Below are 25,157 nucleotides of genomic sequence, written 5' to 3' on the forward strand. Positions count from 1 at the left end.
GTTGAGTTTTCCTTGTCTTTAAAGTTTCATCCAATCGGACAATCTGACTTTTTAATTGGATGTTTAGGCCATTACATTTAATGTGATTATTAATATGGTAGGGTTTAATTCTATTAACTTGCTATTTGTTTTTTGTTTCCATATGTTCTTTTTTTGTCCATTTCTTTTTCTCCTTCTTTTGAATATTTTTAATGATTCCATTTTGTCTCCTTTATTGGCTCATTATCTTCACTTTTTTTGTACATGTTTTAGCATTTATCATATACATCTTCAACTTATCATTGTGTACCTTCAAGTATTATTTCATGAATAATGTTTAAGAAACTTTTAGCAGTAATACTCCTATTTACTCTCTTCTGCCCCTTTTGCTATTGTTGCCACACATTTTACTTATACACAAACCCCACACTACATTGGGACTTTTTTGCAATTTAAAGAATTAACTTTTTAAATTAAAAAAAAAAATTTACTTGTGGTATACTACACATAGAACTTAGCCTCTCGTTTGTTAAGTGTACAGTTCAGTAGTGTTATATACATTAACACTGTTGTGCAACCAAACTCTTACCTGTGTCCACTAAACAGTCCCCATCTCCCTCTCCACCACCCCTGGCAAACACCAGCCTACTTTCAATCTTTATGATTTTGACTGCCATAGGTACCTCGCATAAGTGGAATCATACAGAATTTGTCTTTTTGCAGCTGGTTTATTTCACTTAGCATAATGTCCCCAAGGTTCATCCAGGTTGTAGCATGTCAGACTGTCATTCCTTTTTAAGGCTCAGTAATATTCCATTGTATGTATATACCTCATTTTGTTTATCCATTCATTGGTTGATGGACACTCGGTTGCTTCTACCTTTTAGCTATTGTGAATAATGGCTGCTATGAACTTGGGAGTACAAGTATCTCTTTGAGACCCTGTGTTATCATTTTGGGTATATGCCCAGATGTGGAATTGCTGGATCATATGATAAATCTTTTATAATTTTTTGAGGAACCACCATACTGTTTTTCGGTTGCAGTTGCACCATTTTACATCCCCACTAACAATGCACAAGGGTTCCAATTTCTTCATATCCTTGCTAACACTTGTTATTTTGTTTTTTTGATAGTAGTTATCCTAATGTTTATTAGATGATATCTCATTGTGGTTTTGATTTGCATTTCCCTAATGATTGGTGATGTTGACTATATTTTCATGTGTTTATTAGCCATTTGTGTATCTTCTTTGGAGAAATGTATATCCAACCCTTTGCCCATTTTTTAATTGGTTGTGTTTTGTTTATTGATTTGCAAGTTTTTTTAATATATTCTGGATATTAACTCATCAGATATCATTTGCAAATATTTTCTCCCATTCTGAAGATTGCCTTTTCACTGTTGATTGTGTCCTTTGATGTAGTCCAATTTATCTATTTTTTCTTTTGTCACCTGTGTTTTTGGTGTCATACCCAAGAAATCACAACCAAATCTAATGTCATGAACCATTTCCCCTCTGTTTTCTTCTAGTACTAGGTTTTAGGGTATACATTTAGGTCTTTGACCAAATTTGAGTTAATTTTTGTACATGGTATGAGATAGGGGTACAGCTTCATTCTTTTGCATGGAGATATCCAGTTTCATAGCACAATTTGTTAAAGAGGCTGTCTTTTTCCAGTGAATGGTCTTGGCATCCTTGTCAAAAATCATTTGGCCTTATATGCAAGGATTTCTTTCTTTCTAGTCCATTGGTCTATATGCCTTTCCTTATGCCAGTACCACATTGTTTTGATTACTATAGCTTTGTAATAAGTTTTGAAATCAGGAAGTGTGAGACCTCAACTTTGTTATGCATTTTCGGCTATTTGTGGTCCCTTGAGATTTCATATGAATATTAAGATGGATCTATTTCTGTAAAAAATACCATGGGGATTTTGATAGGGATTGCACTGAATCTGTAGATCTCTTTGAGTAGTATTGACACCTTAATAATAAGTCTTCCAATCCATGACCTCAGACTATCTTTCCATTTGTCTTTAAATACTTTCAGTAATGTTTTGAAGTTTTCAATGTAAAAGTCTTTCACCTCCTTGGTTACATTTATTACTAAGTATTTTATTCTTTTTTATGATATTACAAATGGAACTGTTTTCTTAATTTCTTTTTAGGAATGTTCATTGTTAGTATATAGAAACACAACTGATTTTTGTGTGTTGAATCTGTATCCTGCAACTTTGCCAAATTAATTTGTAAGTTCTGTTTTGGGAATCTTTAGGGTTTTCTACATATGTGATCACATGATCTGTGAACAGAAATAATCTTACTTCTTTTTTATTTGGGTGCCCTTTATTTCTTTTTCTTCCCTTGCTGCTTTGACCAGAACTTCCAATGCTATGTTGAATAAAAGTGGCAAAAGCAGGCATCTTTGTCTTGTTCCTAATCATAGAGGGAAGGCTTTCAGACCTTTACTATGGAGTATGATGTTAGCTGTGGGCTTTTCATATATGGCTTTTATTATGTTGAAAAGTATCCTTCTATCCCTTGTTTGTTGAGTGTTTTTATCTTGAAAGTGTGTTCAATCTTGTCAAATGCCTTTTCTGTATTAATTGAGATGATCATGTGGTTTTTTCCTTCATTAATGTGGAGTGTTACATTGATTGATTGATTTTTGTATGTTGAACCATCTTTGCGTTCCAGGAATAAATCCCACTTGGTCATTGCATATAATCCTTTTCATGTGCTGTGGAATTCAGTTTGCTATTATTTTGTTGAGGATTTTTGCATTAATATTTGTCAGGGATTTTGGTCTGTAGTTTTATCGTAGTGTCTTTGTCTGGCTCTGGTATCTGGTTAACGTTAGCTGGCCTCACAGAATGAGTTTGGAAGTGTTCTGTCCTCTTGAATTTTTTGGAAGAATTTGAGGATGATTGGTGTTAATTCTTCTTTAAATGTTTGGTAGAATTCACCAGTGAAGCCATCTGGTACTGGCTTTTCTTTGTTGGGAGATTTTTGATTATTCCTTCAATGTCCTTACTAGTTACAGCTCTGTTCAGATTTCCTGTTTCTTCATCACTTTTGATAGCTTGTGAGTTTCTAGGAATTTATCCATTTCATCGAGGGTATCCAATTTGCTGTATACAACTGTCATAGTATTCTCTTATGATCCTTTGTATTTCTGTGGTATCAGTTATAATGTCTCCTCTTCCATTTATAATTTTATTTCTGTAAAATCAGTTGTAATGTCCCCTCTTTCATCTCTGATATTATTTGAGTCTTCTTTTTTTCTTAGTCAGTCTATGTAAAGGTTAGTCAATTTGTTGATCTTTTCAAAGAATCAACTCTTGGTCTCAGTAATTTTTCTCTACTGTTTTTCTGTTCTCTATCTTCAACTAGCTTTGGGCTTAGTTCTTAACTATAAAGTTAACTTGTTGACTTGAGACCTTCTTTTTTAATGTAAGCATTTACAGATATAAATTTCCCTCTTTGCACTGTTTTCACTGCATCTCATAAGTTTTGGTATGTTGTTTTCATTATCTGAAATTTCTACTTTCTAATTTCTCTTGTGATTTCTTCTTTGGTTATTTTAGAGTATGCTGTTTAATTCCCACATATGTGTGGATTTTCCAGGTTTCCTTCTGCTATTGATTTCTAGTTTCATTCCACTGTGAACAGGAAAGATATTTTGTATCATTTCAGTCTTTTAAAATCTTACTAAGACTTGTTTTGTGGTCTAACATACGATCTATTCTGGAGAATGTTCCATGTGCACATGAGAAAAATGTGTATTCTGCTATTGTTGGGTGGAATGTTTTGTATATGTTGGGTCCAGTTGGTCTGTAGTTGTTGTTCAACCAGTGTTGTTCAAGTACTGTTCCCTTATTGATCTTCTATCTGGTTGTTCTATCCATTATTAAAAGTGGGGTATTGAAGTCTCCTTATTGTAGAGCTGTCTATTTCTCCCACCAATTCTGTCAATGTTTGCTTCCTATATTTAGGAGCTCTGATATTTGGTGCATATATAATTGTTATAGCTCCATGGTGAATTGACCCTTTTATCATTATATAATGCCTTTCTTTGTCTCCTGTAATTGTTTCTATTTTGTCTGGTATTTATTACAGCCACCCCTTTTCTCTTTTGGTGGAATATCTTTTTCCAAACTTTGATTTTCAATCTATGTATGTCCTTAGATCTAAAGTGAGTCTCTTGTAGACAGCATATAGTTGGATCCTGCTTTTCTAATCCATTCTTCCAAACTATGGGAGAGTTTAATCCATTAACATTTCAAGTTATTACTGATAAGAACTTCTTACTCCATTTTGTTCTTTTCTATATATGTTAAAGCTTTTTTGTCTCTTATTTAAATGTCTTAATTTCCTAAACGTTTCAGCCCTGCTTATTCTCAGGGCTTTAGATGTTGTATTTTATTCCTCTGCCCAAAATCTCTTGCCCCTAGGTGCCTGTGGTTCTGCAGACCTTCTGCAATTCTCATGTGCAGTGGTGCCCACTAATGCTTTCAGCAGCCTCCAGCCTGATATCCAAACTATGCCACCATTCCATCAGTACTCTTGAGTTAGGCAAGACAGAAACTAGTCCTTCAGGCAGCCCCCAGACAAGTCAGAATGTCATAAGCAAATTTCACTTTCTTTCCATCCTGAGGGAGAAGCCAGGAATTGAGAGGCTTCCTTCCACTATGCCTGGAAGGGTGAGGGGAAAGATTGCGCATAAATGCCATGAAATTTCCTACCATTTTGAATGTGGTTTTTTTCTTGTTTGGCGTTTACTTGGTTGCTGCTGCTGTTTAATTGGCTTCTAGAGTTCTCACAATGCTACATTAGCCTGTGTATTGTGTATTCAGTGTTTCCATGGGTGTTCCTTGGCAGAACAAGGGCCTGGAGCTTTCTAATCTGCCATCTTGCTGATGTCACTCTCAATTATCTTTTAGATTTTTTAAAAAGAAAAAGTGTACTAATATTTACCACATGTTACTATCTGGTACGCTTTTTTTTTCTTTCCTTTTTACGTGTATGTAGATTCAGATTTCCTTCTAGTATCATTTTCCTTTTGCATGAAAGACTTCAACATTTTTTCACGTATACTTGAAAAATATACTTAATGTATATTTTGTACTTAATAACTTCTAGTGATCTGTCTTAAAGTTCAATGATTCTTTTTCTGCATTGTCCACATTACTGGAGAGCTCATCCAGTTAATTTTTACTGAGATTACAAACTTGTTCTCCCTTGTCATGGGCAGTGACTGAATTCTCTGCTCAGCTCTTTACACCACAGCTGCTGCCTATCATGGGTTCCTAGGCATCTCACCTTGCACATGTATTTAGGTGTCTGCCAAGGATTTGAGGGAAATATGTATGCAGATTTTGAGGACTCGTTTCTAGGATTTCCCACCTGGAAATTCTACCACCCTGGCAGCCCTGCTGTCTCATTCCTCAGCCCAATAAGACTGCTACTTTTTGCTTGAGGTATATCCCCTGTGAACCCTGAACTGGAAAGTGCTCTCAGAATCCAGCTGAATGTGGATCTCAACCAGTAAGCTTCCACTTTTTCAAGGATCATATCAAATCCAGTTTCTGTTTACTATTGATTACTCACCTATTGCCTTCAAGTATATTTTTAAAATTGTGTCCAGAGTTTATATTTGTTACTGTCAGGAGAGCTAGTCCAATACAAGCAACTTTGCTATTATTGGAATTAGACCTGAGTTGTTATTTTAAAAATGTTTTTTAAAATGCAAGAGATGTGAGTATCATTAAAAGTGATCAAAGTTACAGTAATTTGGTAATGTGAAGAAAACTATCTACAAAGAATTTTATATTTGTTATAAAATAGTTTTTATTACTGATGCGATGATAATTTTTTCCATTAAAAAACTGCAAAGAATATATGGGATTTTTTTTTCCTTTTGCAGGATGTAGTGAATGAAGAACAAAAAAAAATTGAAGCATTAAAATCAGAAAACAAGAAGCTAGAAAAACAAAAAGGAGAATTAATGATAGGATTCAAGAAACAATTAAAATTAATTGATGTTTTAAAAAGGCAGAAGGTGAGTCTATCCTAAAAAAACAAAGTTAAAATAAATTTTAGAGCTCTCTACTAAAATATTTAATATTCCTACTTTAGTATGTTTCTTATTTTGACATGATTAGGCAGAAAATTTTATCAACATAAAATGCATTAAGCATACAAAATGTATTTAATGTGTTATCCAAGCAAATGGATATTTTCAGGCAAGTAAACTAGTAATGTGAAAAATGGGACTAGTAAGTACAGTATGGGTACTCCTTAACTAAATAAAGTACCATATACAAGAATAACTATTATCTTAGGTGATTGGTTTGCTTCTTGAAACCTTAAGAGTGAAAACTGATTTTCCAAACCCCTATTGTTCCAGTCTCTACACATGAGTTATCTGGTGGTGAGAAGATATGAATTCATGGTTCTGCCACTCTCCATTTTTGCAAAGGTTAGGTATTAGTAGTATTCTCTCAAGAGTAGGTTGGTACAATACCACTGTTCGACAAGTAGGCTTTTATAGGCTGGCCCTTGAATGTAATTACCATTTCAAATATGTTTATTGGAATATTTGATAGCACATTAATATACACATACTTCTCAAATTTCCTGTTGTTCTGTGGTCTAGTCTTAATATTAAATTAGACAATATTGATTTTTTTAAAACCAGATGCATATTGAAGCTGCCAAGATGCTGTCTTTCACTGAAGAGGAATTTATGAAGGCACTTGAATGGGGAAATTCATAAGTGATCTACTCTAATTAGTCTGTATAGCCAACTGTGCGTGATGGGTATATGTTTTATTTAAGTTGTAATAGTTTGAATTATTTGATAATGAAATCAAAATACTTGTATAGAATTCCCTGTTTAAATTTGGGGAATACAAAATTGATAGTGTTATTGGGAAAAGGAAATATTTTGTAAAATAAAGCAATATGAAATAACTTTTGACTCGGCTATCTTTATGATCTGCTAGCCCTTTTCAACAGTACTTGAATAGAAAATATGTTCTGGAGATTTAACTCTAGTTAATAAACGATAGTTTCTGAGAGAAATACTGTTTTTAATTTCTAATTGACAATTAAGCCCATTAGGTAATAAAGCACTTTAAAATTCCTCACTCTTTGCTTTTCTCCTCCCTTATAATGGACAGAAAAAGATGCTCCAAACCCAAATTAATTCTAAATACTTATTTCCCTAGCCAAATCAGGGAAGTAAATTCCCTAAACATAGACAGACTGTAGCCTGAATGGGGATACTGAAGAATCTCTGAACAGCAGGAGTGGTACAGAGAAGTTAGTCCTCTGCTTTTGGCTTATAATATGTTTTTATATATGGAGTGTTGTATAGAACTCAGATCTTCAAATCATCAGTACAAAAACAACAGTTTGACTAAAAGCGATTAATTTTGCAGTTAAAAAATGCTTAGTAATTTGTTTAGTTTTTGTCAAATGTTTCCTTATAGATTAATTGTTTACAAATGATGAAATACAGATGTTTTAGAAAATCCAAATAGACAATGGATTCTTACTATCACTGATCTGTAAAACAAAAGTTACGCTGACATCTAGTGGTAACATACAAAAGAATCCAGGTTTTTTACCAAATCTTGGTGATATCACTTCTCTTCACAAATTGCACTCCTTTCCTGATATGCTTTCCTAAACTCTTCACCAAGCATATCAATATCATCCTCTTTTTTAAATACTCCCTACAAGAAAAAAATTTTGTGGGTTACTTTGAATGCCAGAATATTTCACTAAATGCTGTAAGACTCACAAATATGTAGACATGAAATTCGTAGTTATCTCCAAGACAATAAATTCTATTTAATAGATTTATGAAGAAAAACATTATTTTCTGAAAATTATAACTTGATATATATACTGAATATTTTTAGACTGACTTGATTTCCTGATTTATCAGCTCCACTGTTGGAACTTATCATAGGAATCTGGGCTCTTCTACTTTACTACTACAAGCACCACTGCTTGGACTGGCTGAACGGGAAGGAATTTAATCTATCCCACACCCTACCCTTGTCTTGAAACAGCCCTACAATGTAATATGAGGGAGGTCAGGGTAAAGAGACTGAGCTCAGCCAGACTCCTCATGGGATTGGCCCTTCCCTCAGTTCTACGGCTCATCAGCAGACACTCAGTCTTGCAGATGGAAGACTCAGGTTTGGAGTTAAGTCATTTAAGCAAGCCCTTTGAAATTCTTCATTCTTATTTACTTATTTTTCATAGTATACAGTAAAAGGCTCTTTGAAACAAAATTCAACTTAAATATTTACTTGTAATCTAAAGGATCTAAAGAATAATTTAGGCCATTTGGGGCCATTAGGACCTAAAGGATAAAAATCATTTTAGGATATTAGGTTTATTAGGCTCTCCCTATCTCCAAAATTATTTCCCTACTAAAACATCTAAACCCCAAGACTCTCCCAGAATTTATAGTCTATTTTATGAAATTTATCAATTCCATATGGTTTTTGTGATTAACACATAATTTTGTACTCATTAATCCTGTCTAACCAATTAGACTATAAGGTCCTGTGGACAGGCAATAATTACTTATATAGTTCTCTTTCTTCTTCCTTCCTTAGCACTGGACTAAACATAAAATATGCACTCAATTCTTCTAATTGAATAAAACATCAAATGGCATAATTTCTTTATTTGAAGGATAGAAATTTTATTTACATGAGTCCAGATGTTTATGTGGCCTGTGAAACTTGGTTATTTTATTTATTGTTACAATGTATCTGAGATACACATGAAAATTTGCTGTCTTCTGGAAGTACTTTCAAAACCCCAGGTTACCTAGTACCACCTAGTTATAACCTACTATTACAGAGCAGATCTGTCTCAGACTCAATTTAAGCAAATGTCTGTTATTGGTGTTAACAATTACAAGATTTTGCTGTATAGAATCAGCTTTGGTGTACAAAGTATCACAACTGGTTTCAAGTAGTTTAGTTTTAGACCTCCTACACTGAGAGCAGAGAAAACCACCTCTAAGATTTACATTCCATAAATTTAGCTCATACTTCTAAGAATGTGCCAAAACCAACACTCTCATTTTGGAGATGTTTAATGACTGGCAAAAATCACACTGCTGCTTCGTAACAGCAAGGAGTGAGTGAAACCCAGGCCTTCTGAAATCCTAATGCCATGTTTTTCCCCCACTGTTAGAGGTCATGAGGATTACACTTTAAGTTAAATCTCACTTACTTTAGGGAGATATCCTAGTAATTTTGAAGCATGTTCTTTGAGAAGTTTTAGTCTTTCTTCTTCAATAATTGCATTAATACATCCTTGTCGTCTTTGCTGCAACTGCCATTCTTCCAGTTCCTGTTGCTGGAAATGTAAATAAAATTTCATTAGTTGTCACAAAATACATTAATCTTATGAGAAGCTGTTGAATAAAACTACTCTTGCAGTGAATTAGATAAAACTGATTATTTGACACTAACTTCAAAGGATGCTAGTGTATATCTTTTATGTATATTATATCTATCTTATCTTTTATAGTTACTATGCCTTTAAAGTTGCAAGAACAATAGTCATGATTGACTGGGTTTTTAGGGAGGCCAGTACACATTTTCAGGACAATGTCTTCATCACCAAGGAAAAAATGTTCAAAGAAGTAATTTTCTAATTAATTCAACAAATATTTATGGAATGCTTACCATATGCCAGGTGCTGAAGGCAGCTTATAGTGTAAGATAAAAAAAGGTAGATAAAACAGAATAGGGATATCTAAGAGAGAAGTATTTCCATATGTATTAAATTTTCAAAAGCCTGTATTAAGCACAAGAGTAGCAGCACGAGTTCCAGCAGAACTAGTATTTCTCAGGCAAGAGTTCTGAATACTCTTAGATAATGACACCATTATAAGAGAGACATATAATGTGCCATATAATGTGGAAAAAATGACTAGCTTAAAAAATTTCGGGCTTAAAAGAACTCTTATGGAATTGTATCCAAATAATCCTATTGGGTAGGGAAGGTTGCTAAGAGAAGACCACTGAAATAGTGATGAATTCCTGCCAAGAATTACTTTAAAGTAGTATTAATGCTAAGCTTTTCTTTGAAATAACTAGTTCAGTAGGGTCATTATTTCTTCAGACCACTCCTTATCAAAGTCATGTAAACCAGAAAGCAGGATGTCTCTTTTTTGGTACAATGAGAGGCAAGCTTCCATATAACCTAATAACTCTTCAAAGTTATTGAATGATGACAAAGAAGGATGCTAGGACACATATCCAATACCATTTAAACCTGGAATTGCTTCACATGAGAATATTTTGTCTATCATGTTAGACGTATTTGTGTTATAGAATCAGAAGCAGAAATGAAAGCTAATTGAGAAAAGACTTATACTGTCATTCATCTTGCTACTGAATCAAAGGGTTGAGTTGCTCTTAATTATTTTATCTCTAAGATGAAATAGGGTAATACAATCTGCCATGGAATTATTATACTTGAATTTTTTTGAGACTACATTTCTAAGACTCCCATATAGTCACGTGTGGTCATAACAGGTCTACATTTTTGCCAATGGAGTATAAGCAAGAATGTCCTATGGCAGCTTCTTGGAATCAGTCTGATATTCACTCTTTGTCCCTTCTTCATTTCTTGCATCTGCTGCCTGAAACATGGGTACGAAGGCTGAAGATCCACTTTAGACCATGAAGACGAAGACCATAACCTATAGAAGCCATAGTGAAAAGCTAGGCTGGGTTCCTGAAGACTATGAATAAAGCCTCCATTCCAGCCTGGAATTGCCTATCTCTAGACTTTTATGTGAGAGAATAGTAGTAAACTATCTACTAAGTCATTGTTAATTTGAGACTCTGTACTTGTAGCCAAACCTAATCCTAAATTGATCTATTCTTTATAAAAGGGAGATGCAAGAAAGGTCTGTAATGTTGTAAGGAAAGCTCACTTGTTAGATTTTTGTCCAATGATATATGGTCTCAAATTTGGGTATAATACAGGATTTCCCTTCTTAGGATGTGGTAGACCACATTAAATGTTTATCCTAGAAAACATTTTTATAGTAAAATAGGGTAAATAGTTTAGAAAAGTATGAAACCAATTTGTCCATTTAGAACAAATTCTGAATAGCTTTGGTGGTAGGAAATATCTCCTGGGGAGTTTCAGATTTTGTCTAACCATATGATTTTTCAGAAGTAAATAGAATTATAGATATGTATTTAGGAATATCTCTGAAATCTAACAAACAGAGCCTTATGGGATTGTGTAGTGGAATAGATTAACAAGTTCCACGATCATGAAAATCCATCCTTGCTCTGGGGCCAGAACAAAAATGTGACCCAATTCATTGACACTTAAAACTAAGCCCACAGCTTTATATTGGGAATGTTTACAATTAAAAAAAAAATTAAGACAAAAATTATTTGTAAAAGTATCTATGCTTTAGGTAGTTTTATCTGATTTCTATTTTGTAGTTGTCTTGCTAACTTTTCCAGGAGCTTTTTGATTGGCTCTGTAGCCATGAGATAGGACAGTCAGTCACGGGTTCTCCCTCCCGTTAGGCAAGGAATATTCAAAGCCATCGTCAATTTCAAAAGCCTTTTATTTTCAGCCTCTTTGATTACTGACGCTGTTGATCATCTTCACTGATTCAACAAACATTTATTTAGTATTTACCACTTGCCAGGCAAAATGCTAGATGCTTTATAGATAATTGTCTGAGATCTAAGAGTAGATCATGATTGGTTTACATGAAAGATAAGGAATTAGGATTTTTATCCTGTAGGAATCCACTTAGGTTTAAGCAGGAGGAGAACATAATGAGATTTTTTAAACCATGGTAACTGGTGGCAGATGGACTGGAATCACACAGAGACCAGTTAGAAACTAATTTCAGTAGTCCACAGGAACGGTATTGAATGTCTGAACTAAGTTATGATGAAGAGAAACCGGATTTAAGAGTTATTGCTGAGGTGGCATCAACATGATTTGGTGGCTGACTAAAAATTATTCAGTAAGAAAGGGGAAAAATCTAGGAATGATTCCAAAGTGATATGGTTGGTGACTGAGTAAATATGCTGTCTTTAACCAAGGTAGGCTACAGAAATTGGAAAAAGTTTGTCTGGTATGTCCACTTTTGGAAACCTAAATTCTAAGGCACCCACAAGTTTTCCAACTATGTCCTTTAGGCATCTGGAAATATGGCAACAGAACTATGGTGTGAGTTGACTAAGAATAGAGGAGAGCCAAAAATTCAGCCCCGAGTACCCCAACATTTCATGGAGCAGGCAAAAGGGCCGATCTCTCCGGGTTTTCTGTGACTATGCCATCCAGATTCTCTTATCTTTCTGACCATTTCTTGGTCTTGTCATTGGTTTTTTCTCCTCCATCTACCTTCTGAGTTAGAATGTTCTACAAGACTCAGTCATTGGTTCTCTGATTGTTTCTCATTATAATATATTCTTTGGAGGAATCATCTTAGTTTGAACCTCTGTGCTACTTAACGCCAGATATGCATTTCTAAGAAAACTGGACCTAAACTTTACTCTTCTGTTTGACTGCCTTCAGGATTTTGCAACTTGCATTTCTATTTCAAAGTTAACATGACTACAAAAGAAGTCATTATATCTTTTTGCTACAACTCAAAACACAACAGCACTTGTATTCCCTGAGTTTCTTGTATTTGAAACCTTGAATTATTTTGACTCCGTCCTTCACTCTACCCCATATGGTCAAAAAGAAAAAGAAAAATCACACAAGTCTCATCTATGCTTCCTTTAAAAATATTTAAACTCTTCCTTTTCTCTCTCCTTCCCTTGCTCTGTTAACCTATTCCAGGTTCTAGTCACTTCACTCTTGGATTACTACTTTCTCCTCTTGTTAAGCATATTATGATAACCAGTTTTCTACCGTATCATGTCTAAACTCCTCCCCCTGTCATTCTAGTTTCTCCATATGGTAATTCGATATGCCGTCAACTTAGAATAGCCTACCTCTGTCTCCTTTTATTCAGCTTTTATGTATTTCCAGGTAAATTCACATAGTTCTGCCATAAACGTATTGCACAATTAGTAAATTACACACTACCAAATTCTATAAATGTTTACAGTGTACACTTAAGAAATGTATTCTTAGTATAGTTTTATATATAATCAAGTCTTTTCGGGAGCTATACTTCATTTTCTGCACTAGATTAGAAGTTAACTGAAGGAACTTTTTTTGTTTTGGTTCCTTCACCAAAGCTCAGCAGAATGCCTAGCAGGCCAGTATCTGTTGATTACAAGAATATCTTGGGATTTCTTTTTGTCCAGCTATGCAGGAAAAGATCAGCATTACTATATTAATTAACTTCTGGTACTTAACTGCTGTGAAACCTTGGGCAATATATATAATCTCTCTATGCCTCAGATGCTACATCTTTAAAACAGGAGGAAGAGGAGTACCTAACTCACAGGGTTGAAAGTTATTGCTTTGCCTGTAATGTGCTTAAAAGAGTGACTGACATATGTAAATGCTCAAATATTATTATTACTACCACTTCTGTTATTACTTAAAAGCATGTACCATATGCCTAATCTGTACTCTTCATATTTAGAGCTCTTTATCTTTTCAAAGCACATTATCTCATTTGGTTCTTAAAGCACAGCAATCTAATGAGGCAGATTGTATACATATTATTTCAGTTTTATGGATGAAACATAAATAGACAAATCACTATGTCCAAAGTCACAAACCTAGTTTCCTCTCCAACTCTTTTTTTTTTTTTGCTGAGGAAGATTTTCCCTGAGCTAACATCTGTTGCCAATCTTCCTCTTTTTTCACTTGAGGAAGATTAGCCCTGAGCTAGCATCTGTGCCAGTCCTCCTCTATTTTGTATGTGGGTTGCTGCCACAGCATGGCTTGACAAGTGGTATAGGTCTGTGCCCAGGATTAGAACCTACAAACCTGGGCCACCAAAGCAGAGCGCATGAAATTTTAATCACTCGGCCATGGGGCCAGCCCCTCCTCTCCAACTCTTAAATCCACATTTCCAATGAAGAAATCTTCCCCTGGGTCTCAAAGTCACTGTGGACAAAACGGAATTATATACCGTCTCAAATTACATACCCTCCTCAAAATTTTGCTTAATGCATACACTTTCTTTAGGACATCACTCACTCACTTACTCAAGATGGAGGTAACAGTATTATTTATCAGTAGTAGCCTTAATTCTTCTCTCACCTCTCTAGATCTAACATCAGTTCTTTTTTTTTTTTGGCTGGGAAAGATTTGCCCTGAGCTAACATCTGTTGCCAATCTTCCTCTTTTTTTTCCCCCCTCTCAAAGCCCCAGCCCATAGTCGTATATTCTAGTTGTAAGTCCTTCTAGTTCTTCTATGTGAGGCGCTGCTACAGCCTGGCTAGTGACAGGTGAAGGGTGTGGTTCCACACCTGGGAATCAAACCCAGGCCACCAAAGCAGAGCACACCAACCTTTAACACTAGGCCATCAGGCCTGGCTCTCAGTTCTGTCTTCTTACCATCTCTCAGATGGATCCCTTCTCCATTTGCATGGGCTTTCACCAACTATCACTGGGACTACTGTAATAACTTCCTTGCAGGTCTCCCTCTCTCCAGTCTTACTCCCCTCACATCTATCCACACTACTGCTACTTGAGTCATCTTTCCAAGTGCAGATCTTATCATGTAGCTTTCTTAATTCTTCAGTGGGTCCTGTTGGATAAAGTCTACCTTCCTTAAAATAGCATCCAGGCATTCATGATCTGTCTCCTCTCTGCCATACCAAGACGTCCACCATCCCTGTATAATTATAATCACTTGCACTTGACATATCTTATTATATAGTAATTGTTTTTATATATTTTTTTCTTAACCAAGACCACAAACTCATAGATGACATGGACTTAGTCATATTTATCTTTATGTTCTTAACACCAACCAGCACACAGAAAACATCAATAAATATTTTCTAGATACACTAACGATTGGTCAGAAAATTTATAGATCATATGATTAGTAAACAGACATCTGACATCATCTGGCACATAAAAGTTTCTGAGTTAAATGTTTTGTGTATGAGTAGATGAGCTGATTGCTGTTCAATGATAATGACCAAAAAAACCCCAAAACACTTCTTACTTTGTCTGCAAGGAATTGGTTGCGACGTTCCTCAATAAGTCTTTCCACAGCCCTCCTGTGTTCGAGCTGCTTCATTCTTTGTTTCTGAGCGTTCATTAATTCTATTCTATCATCCTCAGCAAGTTTAGCTAGCATAGCTTTTCTGAAGATCTCCTCTTCCTCTTTTGCAGCCTGTAGTACTAGTTCCTTCAAGGCCATTTGTTCTATAAAATTTTGCTTCAACTCCTTTTGCTTTCTCAATTTCTCTTCTGCTTCTTCCTAAAGAACAATACATATGAAAGTTAATTCAGTTATGGTTTCTTTACAGCAGATTTATAAAGAAAGGGTAGGATATAGTTTGCTTAAGCTTAATGTTACAATATGAAATGAAAGTGAAAAAATTAAGCATTTTCAAGGTAACATGTTGCCCCATCCTGTTAAAACTAGTTGGATAAAGTACATGTTACTTTTGGATTGCCTCCGTTACTTATTTTCAATTTTAATTTGTAGGTATTTATAATCTTGTTTCTGTACTCAGAATTAACACATAACTACTTTGAAAGAGCTGATATAAAATGTTTTTCTACATGTGAGTGTATTAAATCTGTGGTCTGCGTAATTTGTATCAACCATGAGTCATTCTAGAATCTTGCCTGAAACTGTTGTTCAAATCATTGACAAACATTTTTCAGAACAATAATCTAGCAATGATAATCAGAAGTTTTTCAGGGAAATTCAAATTTACTTGGAGCAGTTAAAGTCCTTTACTACAAACTTTAATTTTCCCAAAATCTTATTATGAAAAATTTCAAACATAACTGAAAATATAAAGAATTTCACAGTGATTTCTGAACACCTAGATTCTACCAATAACATTTTACCATGTTTGTTTTATCATCTAGTCTACTCAGTTAGGACTGATGTAAATTTTAAATCCTTCTCTAATCTAATCAACCTTGCCCAATTCTAACACAAGCTCCAGGTAAGCCAGTATCTTTCAGGCATCCAAAATATTGCCTTAACAACAACAGCTCTATGGTCAGGGTTCTTACTTATCAATAACACAAACTATAACAGAGGCCATCAGGGGGCATACAGAACTTCCAGGAAGGCCAGGGAACTGCTCAAATCCCGTGATGGGGACTCTACCAAAGCTACCCGCAATGACCTGATCTGGCGTGGCTGTTAACTCATCTGCTCACTTCCATCTTCACCCCTTGATGGGGGCGGGGGGGGGGGGGGGGGGGGAAGATAACTGTTGGAGATAACCTAGGTCACATGAAGAATTCCAGCTCAGAGAAGAGAAATGTAGTTTAAACTTTATAGTCTTTATGGAAGACAAATGTTTTTAAAAGGGGGTAGGAGTGGGCTTTAAGTGAGCCAATCTGGAGTATCAGCGCAGCAACTTTGTGCGCCACATCCGACCTCTGTCTCTTCACTTATCCCCATCTAATAGCTTCACAATCCTACCTCCTCCTTAGTTTTCTCTAATCACTCTAACCGATAATTACCTCTCTTTTTGGCCACTTATCCCATTTAATTTTTCCATCATTTAACTTTATTTCATATGTACATGCCTATTCCTCACTAAAAATAAATTCCTAGAGTGCATATCTTATTTTTCTTTGGGATGCTGGGCACATAGTGTTTTTATAATACGCAGTTGGTGTTCATTTGCCATGTATTATATACAAGTCAAAAGGCTCACTGAAGGCAGAGATGCTGTCAGTTAGCTTTGAATTCCTCAAGAGCTTATAATGCTTTGCACACAGAAATTTAGTACATACTGAATGAAACAAATGAACTGCTCACATTTCCTGGCACCCATCTCCCACACAAATTTTAGTTTAACCCAATGGTGAAGACAGCTGGCTAAAAACAGGGAAGAGTTTGGCAAAATAAATATATATTAAACAAAACTATCTCTTTTCAACTAGGAAAGTGTTCATGTACTCTTTGACATGTCTGGATCAGGATTATATAGTTATATAATATGAAATGCATAGTTTTCTATCCTTTTCTATGTTCTAAAACCCATTATGTGGTTTGAGAAGTAGCTGTTCACTGAAGGTTTGAAATAATTTGCTGTAAAACTACTCTGAGCCTGGAAACTTTTAGAGGTTTCTTAGTCTGGGTTCTCCTCTGAAAGCAGAGCCTTAAACAAGGACTTGTAATAGAGATTTTACCAGGGAGGTAATCTTAGGAAGCAGCAGTCAAGGACAAGCAGAGCGAAGCAGGGAAGCAAGAAAAGCCAACACAAGGGTGCTCCACTGAGCTGGTTACCACCATGGGCACTGAGGCTTAATCCTGCCAGGGCCTTGCGAGGAAGGCACGGAGTGCCTTTCAGGACCTTCCTGAAGGCTGACAGGAAGAAGCATTTACCCCTTAATTTCTGTCCACTGTTGCTGAGGGATGCCCCAGAGGACAGTGACTCCCTGACCCCACCCACACCCCCACACCCCCACACTTAAGGAAGCTGTCAGTACAGTCAGACTAAGCCCTCACAACTGTCTCCACAGCTGTCACTGAAACCAGAGGTGAGGCTGAGAGGAGGTGAGGCAGGGCACTTTTAATATAGCAAATATTCTTAATAATCTTATTTTGTCTGATTTTTCTACATGTTTTTAAATCACTATATTTTTAACTCAGAAAATTGCGCCATCAAGATTTTTACATTTTATTAGGATACAATTGAATAATCTTTCACTATTTTTCTAATCTTCTTTCTTTACAGACCTTTTATTCCTTCAATTTTTTTTTATTTTTCAATGTTTTTCCAGAGTAAAAGCTTTTTCTCATTAACATTAAGCAACTGGATTAATACTAATGTGTTCTCCTGATTTTAGTTTATTTCCACTTGTATCTTTATTATTTCCTTCCATATTCTTGCCGCACACTTGAATTTGTATTGTTCTTCTAAGTTACTGAGTTGACTGCCTAGATAATTTTTTCCAGTATTTCTCATTTAATAATTAATTGCCCCAGAGATCAGTTTTACAAAATCTGATAGATTCTGATATGCAGTAATCTCATTCTTTAAACTGTCTCCAAATATCCTCTTCAACCAATAATAATTGAAAAGAATGTTTTTAGATTTTCAGTTAGTAGGTTACAATATCTGTTATTAATTTCTAGTGATGTTAAACACCCTTTCCTCCTGCATTATTCTGGTAAATTTTCTTTGGAGATCTCACAGCCTTTAAAAAGTTATGCACTTCTGGGGCCAGCCCTGTGGCCGACTGGTTAAGTTCGCCCGCTCTGCTGTGGCGGCCCAGGGTTTCACCAGTTCGAGTCCTGGGCGCGGACATGGCACCGCTCACCAGGCCATGCTGGGGCGGCGTCCTACGTGCCCCAGCTAGAAGGACCCACAACTAAAGGTGCACAACTATGTACTGGGGGACTTTGGGGAGAAAAAGGAAAAACAAAATCTTAAAAAAAAAAAAAGTTACGTACTTCAAGGCAACATTAGATGGAAGATTAAATGTTCATTCTGCTGTACCTTCATTATCGATTATACCTTTTATCTGTGATATCTGGTATCCATTTGGTGTTTTACTTATCTGGTGATAACTCTGCCTGTCTGCTTCCCATTTGTTCATATATGTCTGTTATGCCTTCATCCACCATTTAATTCTTAACTTTTTTGAGTAATTTGATCTTAGATGTATATAAGTGAATTACATTAAGATGTTTTTAAAAGAACTGTACACATTTTACATTCTTAAATGAAGTTCATTATTAAGAATATACATCAATAGATTTTGACATCAATACCTGGTATCTATTTCCTCCTCGCTGAGGAAACAGTGTATCTAAAATAATGTTCTACTTTGAGATAGCTGAAAAATATTAAATATAATAACACTAATAGCTACAATTTATTGTGTACTTGGCTATTCATATATATTGTTCTATGAAGTATCTGTTCAAACTTTTTGCTCATTAAAAAAAAGCTGAGTTCTTTATATTCTATTATGAAGTTATAAGTGTGCTTTATATATTCTGGATAAAAGTTCTTTGTAAGATACATGTATGGGGAATATTCTCTCCCAGACTGTGGCTTGCATTTTCATTTTCCTAACAATGTTAAGAAATTATTAACTTCTTTCTTTGGTGCTAACATGCCCTTTATACCAATACTTAGTAATCTCCATTTTCTTTTTTGGCTAGGAAATATTTGGCCTGAGCTAACATTTGTTGCCAGTCTTCCTCTCTTTTTTTCCCCTGCCCCAGTACATAGTTGTATATTCTTGTTCTAAGTCCTTCTGGTTCTTCTATGTGAGCCGCTGCCACAGCATGGCTCCTGACAGATGAGCGGTATGGTTCCACACCTGGGAACGGAACCTGGGCCACCAATGCAGGGCGTGTGGAACTTTAACCACTAGGCAATCAGGACTGGCTCAGGAAATTATTAATTTTGATGAAACCCAATTTATACACTTTTTCTTTTATAGTTCATGACTTTTTAGTCTTATTTTTATCCTTTAGCCATTCTCAAGTTTATAAAGAATTTCTCCTATGTTTTCTTCCAAAAGTTTTGTAGTTTCAGCTTCTTTTTGTTTATATCTTACTCATTTTGAGGTCGTTTTTGTGTATAATATGACAGAAAATAACAAGTGTTGGAAAGGATGTAGAGAAAATGGAACCTTCATACACTGATAGTAGGAATGTAAAATGGTGCAGCCTTTGTGGAAAACAGTTGGGCAGTTCCTCAAAAAGTTAAACACAAAATTACCATGTGACCCAGCAATTCCACTCTTAGGTATATACCCAAAATAATTTTTAAAAGATATTCAAACAAAAACAAATGTTCATAGCAGCAACAGTCACAATGGTCAAAAGGTGGAAACAAATCAAATATCCATAAACTGTTGAATGGATAAACAAAATGTGGTATAGCCATACAATGGAATGTTATTCAGCCAAAAGAAGAAATGAATTACTAATACAAGCTATAAAATGGATAATCCTCAAAAACATTATCCTAAGGGAAAAACGCCAAACACAAAAGGTCACATATTGTACGACCCCATTTATATGAAATATCCAGAATAGCAAAATCCATAAAGACAGAAAGCCAATTAGTAGTTGCCAGCAGCTAGGGAAATACGGAATGTAGAGTGACAGCTTAAGGGGTGCAAGGTATTCTTTCGGGGTAACAAAAATGTCTTGCAACTAGACAGATGTGATGGCTGCACAACACTATGAATGTACTAAATGCTCCTGAACTGTATATTTTAAAACAAAGTAGTTAATTTTATGCAATGTAAATTTTACCTCAATTAGAAAACACTTTGTAAAAGGAGAAATATTCACATCCACAATTATAGTTACAGACTTCAATAACCTTCTCTCAACAACTGATAGAATAATTAGACAGAAAATCGGCAAGGATTTAGAAGAACCCAACAATATCATCAACCAGTAGGATCTAATGGACATTTATAGAGCATTTTTCTTTTCAAGTGCCCACAGAAGAAATTTAAAGGAAATGAAATCATACTGAATGTATTCTCTGACCACAATGGAATCAAACTAAAAATCAATAATAAAAAAAAAAATGAACATTTCTGGACATTTGGGGACACCTGCAACACACTTTTAAATAATTCATGGATCAAAGAGGAAGTCTCAGGGAAAATAAGTACAATGGAGTTAATGAAAATAAGACATATCAAAACTTGTGAGATGCAACTAAAACAATTTTGAGGGAAATTTACAGCACTAAATGCATATGTTTCGGAAAATGCATGTATAGCACTAAGTGCATGCCTAGGAAATGTCTCAAATCAATGATCTAAGTGCCTACCCCAAAACCTATAAAAAGAGAAGTAAACTCAAAACAAGCAGAAGGAAGGAAATAATAGAGCAGATATCAATGGAATTGATCACAGAAAACCAATAGACAATATCAATGAAACAAAAGACTGATTCTTTAAAAAGAAATCAGTGAAACTGAAACTACAAAACTCCTAGAAGAAAACATACAGGGTAAACTCTTCAAAACCAGTCTCAGTAATGATTTTTTGGATTAGATGCCAAAAGCAAAGGCAACAAAAGCAAAAACAAACAGGTAGGACTACATCAAATTAACAAGCTTCTGCACAGCAAAGGAAACCATCAACAAAATGAAAAGGCAATCTACGGAATGGGAGAAAACATTTGCAAATCATATATCTGATAAGGGGTTAATATCCAAAATATATAAAAACTCATACAACTCAATAAAAAAGAACAAGAAATCTGATTTAAAAAATGGGCAGAGGATCTGAATAGACATTTTACCAAAGAAGCTATACAATTAGCCAGCAGGTACATGAAAATGTGCTTGACATTAATCATCAGGGAAATGCAAATCAAAACCACAATGAGATATCACCTCACATCTGTTACAAATTACACAATGTTATAAACCAATATGACCTCACTAAAATAATTTTTTAAAAAAGATTCAGGTCTAAAAAATAAATAAATAAAAAAGACAAGAGATCACAAGTGTTGGTAAGGATGTGGAGAAAAGAAGACCCTTGTGCACTGTCGGTAGGAAGGTAAATTGGTGCAGCCACTATGAAAAACAGTATGGAGGTTCCTCAAAAAATTAAAAATAGAACTACCATATGATTCGGCAGTCTCACTTCTGGGTATCTATCCAAAGGAAATGAAAACAGGATATCAAAGAGATATCTGCACTCCCATGATCACTGCAGCATTATTCACAATAGCCAAGACATGGAAACAACCTAAGTGTCTGTCAAGGGATAAAGAAAATGTGATATATACATAAAATGGATATTATTCAGCCATAAAAAGAAGGAAATCCTGCCATCTGCAACAACATGGATGCTAAGTGAAATAAGCCAGACAGAGAAAGACAAATATTACATGGTAACACTTATATGTGGAATATAAAAAAAAAATGTCAAACTCATAGAAACAGAGTAGAAAAGCGGTTGCCAGAGGCTGAGCCGGGAGCAAGGCGTCGGGGTAGGGAGCGGGGAGGTGTGGAGGAAACAGGGAGAGGTTGGTAAAAGGGAAAATAATTTCAGCTATAAGATGAACAAGGTCTGAGGATCTAATGTAAAACATGGTGACTAGTCAATAACACTGAACTGTATAATTGAAATTTGCTAAGAGTAGAACTTAAATGTTCTCACCAAAGGAAAAAAAAAGATAAATATGTGAGGTGACAGATGTGTTAATTAACCAGACGGGGGAATTCTTTCACAAGGTAAACATATAGTAAATCACCAGGATGTACACTTTAAATATCTTACAATTTTATATGTCATTTATATTTCAAGAAAGCTGAAATTGAAAAATTCAGTAAAATTGGAAAACCCAAAGCAAGAGTGGACCAAATAAATGAAGAAACCAATTACCAATACTAGGAATGAAACATGGGATAGACCTAGAGATTCCAGAGACATCAAAAGGATAACAGGAGAATAAACAATTCTACATGCATAGGTTTGACCACTTAGACAAAATGGATCACTTCCTTGGGAAACACAAGACACCAAAACTCACTGAATATGAAATAAGATGATTTGAATAGCTCTATAACTATTAAGGGTATTGAATTAATAATTTAAAACTCTCAAAAAATAAAACTCTAAGCCCAGATGGCTTCACTGGAAAATTCCACCAAACGTTTAAAGAAGAATTAACACCAATTTTACACAATCTCTTCCAGCAAATAGAAGAGGAGGGAACACTTCCCCATTCATTTTAGGAAGATAGTATTACCCTGACACCAGCATTAAAAAAGGAAACTAAAAACTGATATTCCTCATAAATATGGATGCAAAAATCCTTAACACAATACTAGAAAATAGAATCCAGCCCCATATATTAAAAGAAATCATGACCAAGTAGGGTTTATTCTTGTGACGCAAGGTGGTTCAGTACGGTACTCAAAAAATCAACCAATGTAATCCACCAGGCTAAGAAAGAAAAAGCAGCAAAAGCATTTGAGGAAATTTAACACCCCTTCATGATAAAAACCTTCTGAAAAATAGGGATAGAAGAGAACTCCCTCAACTTAATAAACGGCATGAACAAAAAAACTACAACTAACAGAATGCTTTCCCCCTAAGGAATGTAACAAAGAAAGTTGATGTCCACTCTCATCATTTTCACTTGGGATAGTGGTAGCCAATGCTAGAAGTTTTACCCAGTGCAATAACGCAAAAAAAGGAAATAAAAAGTATACAGAGAAGAGCAAGGAATAAAACTGTTCCTATATACAGAAGATACCATATACTACGTAGCAAAAAAGAAAACAACTCTTAGAGCTACTAAGTAATTCAGCAAGGTCATGAGATACAAGATAAATATAAAAAAGTCAGTTCACTAGCAATGAGTACATGGACACTGAAATTAAAACTAAAATCCCATTTACAATTGCCAAAAAGAGAGAGAAATACTTAGATGTAAATCTAACAGAACATATACAAGATTTGCACGCTGAAAACTAAAAAACAGTGATGGAAAAATTCAAAGATGATCTAAATAAATGGAGACTCATACTATGTTCATGGACTGGAAGACTCAACATAGTGAACATGTCAACTCTCCCCAAATTGATATTCAGATTTAATGCAATTCCTATCAAAATCCCAAAAGACTACTTCTAGAGACAAAATTATTCTAAAATTCATATGGAAAGGCAAAGGAACTAGAATAGCTAAAACAGTTCTGAAGACTTATTATACAGCTACAGTAATCAAAACTGTGTGGTACTGATGGAAGGATGGACAGATAGATCAACAGACAAAATAGAGATCCCAGGAACAGACCCATACAAATACACTCTACTGTGTTTTAACACAGGTGCAAAAGCAATTCAGTGTAGGAGAGAGAACCTTTCCAACAAATGGTGTGGAGCAACTGGACATCCAAAAGCAAAAACTGAACTTTGATCTAAGTCTCATATCTTATACAAAAAATTAACTGAAAATGGATCACAGATTTAAAAGTGAAAAACTTTTAGAAAAATAAAGGAGAAATTCTTCACGATCTAGGCAAAGACTTCCTAGAGGTGACACCAAAAGTATGATCCATAAAAACAGAAATTGATAAACTGGACTGCATAGAAATTGAAAACATTTGCTTGGAAAAAGACCCTGTTAAGAGGATGAAAAGACAAGCTACAGACTAGGAGAAAATATTCGTAAACCACACACCTGACAAAGCACTAGTATCTAGAATACATAAAGAACTCTCAAAATTTTACAATAAGTGAAGAAGCAACCCAATTAGAAAATCAGCAAATCATCCTGACTTGAGCTCAAACCTGTTGATATAGCTGTTTAATGCCATATCCTGTGGTTTTCTGACTATTCTACATATTAATGAGAAAGAGCAATGAAATCTTCAACTATAATTATGGGTTTGTCTATTTCTCCTTTCAGTTTTGCTTCATGTATTTTGAAGATTTTTTAGGTTCATATACCTTTAGGACCATTAATCCTCCACATGAATTTACTCTATTAACATCATGATTTCTACTCCAACTTGCTTTTGATTAGTGTTTGTATGGTACATATCTTTCTCCATCCTTTTGCTTTTAAACTATATGTGTCTTCATATTTAAATCGTGTTTCTTGAAGAAAACATAATTGTATCCTGCTTTTTATGCAGTTTGTGAACTGCTGCCCGGGTCTAGCTTTTTTAACACAGCCTGACCATTTCTCTTTTAACTGTAGTGTTTATACCATTTACATATAATGTATTATCAATATGGTTGGGTTTAAATCTATTATCTTTCTACTGCTTCATCTTAAAAGTGATATTATTCTCTATGTTAATCATTCTGTCAATTTCCAAAACTTACTTTTAGTTTCCTCTTATGCATTTCAGCTTGTTCTTCCTGGTATAATTCTTGTCGCACTTGTTCCAAATCTTCACGTTGCCTCAGCATTTCTTCCAGTTTCTGAGTCAGCTATTAAAGTTTTTAAAAAAACACACATTTTTAGGAACCAAATTCTGTAATAAATATTTCAGGAAAAAAATATTTCAGAAT

General features: G+C 34.9%; 2 protein-coding genes across 4 annotated transcripts in view; one reads left to right on the plus strand and one right to left on the minus strand.

The window, feature by feature from the left end:
- The window catches only part of TEX9 (testis expressed 9), a 51,119-nt gene extending 44,300 nt beyond the window's left edge, over nucleotides 1-6,819 (plus strand). For all 3 annotated transcript variants that reach the window (XM_046655415.1, XM_046655417.1, XM_046655416.1), the window contains 2 exons: nucleotides 5,909-6,043; nucleotides 6,683-6,819. In XM_046655415.1, the coding sequence (XP_046511371.1) occupies nucleotides 5,909-6,043; nucleotides 6,683-6,760 (213 nt within the window). In that variant the 3' untranslated portion in view covers nucleotides 6,761-6,819. The remainder of the gene's footprint in view (nucleotides 1-5,908; nucleotides 6,044-6,682) is intronic.
- A 767-nt stretch (nucleotides 6,820-7,586) lies between these two features.
- MNS1 (meiosis specific nuclear structural 1) overlaps nucleotides 7,587-25,157 on the minus strand; it is a 46,046-nt gene continuing 28,475 nt past the window's right edge. The window contains exons 7-10 of the mRNA XM_046655414.1: nucleotides 24,969-25,076; nucleotides 15,155-15,412; nucleotides 9,250-9,375; nucleotides 7,587-7,724 (exon numbers count right to left, since the gene is read on the minus strand). Of these exons, the coding sequence (XP_046511370.1) occupies nucleotides 7,632-7,724; nucleotides 9,250-9,375; nucleotides 15,155-15,412; nucleotides 24,969-25,076 (585 nt within the window). The 3' untranslated portion in view covers nucleotides 7,587-7,631. The remainder of the gene's footprint in view (nucleotides 7,725-9,249; nucleotides 9,376-15,154; nucleotides 15,413-24,968; nucleotides 25,077-25,157) is intronic.

The sequence above is a fragment of the Equus quagga genome, chromosome 2 (genome assembly GCF_021613505.1).
Source record: "Equus quagga isolate Etosha38 chromosome 2, UCLA_HA_Equagga_1.0, whole genome shotgun sequence".
NCBI classification, from domain to species: domain Eukaryota; kingdom Metazoa; phylum Chordata; class Mammalia; order Perissodactyla; family Equidae; genus Equus; species Equus quagga.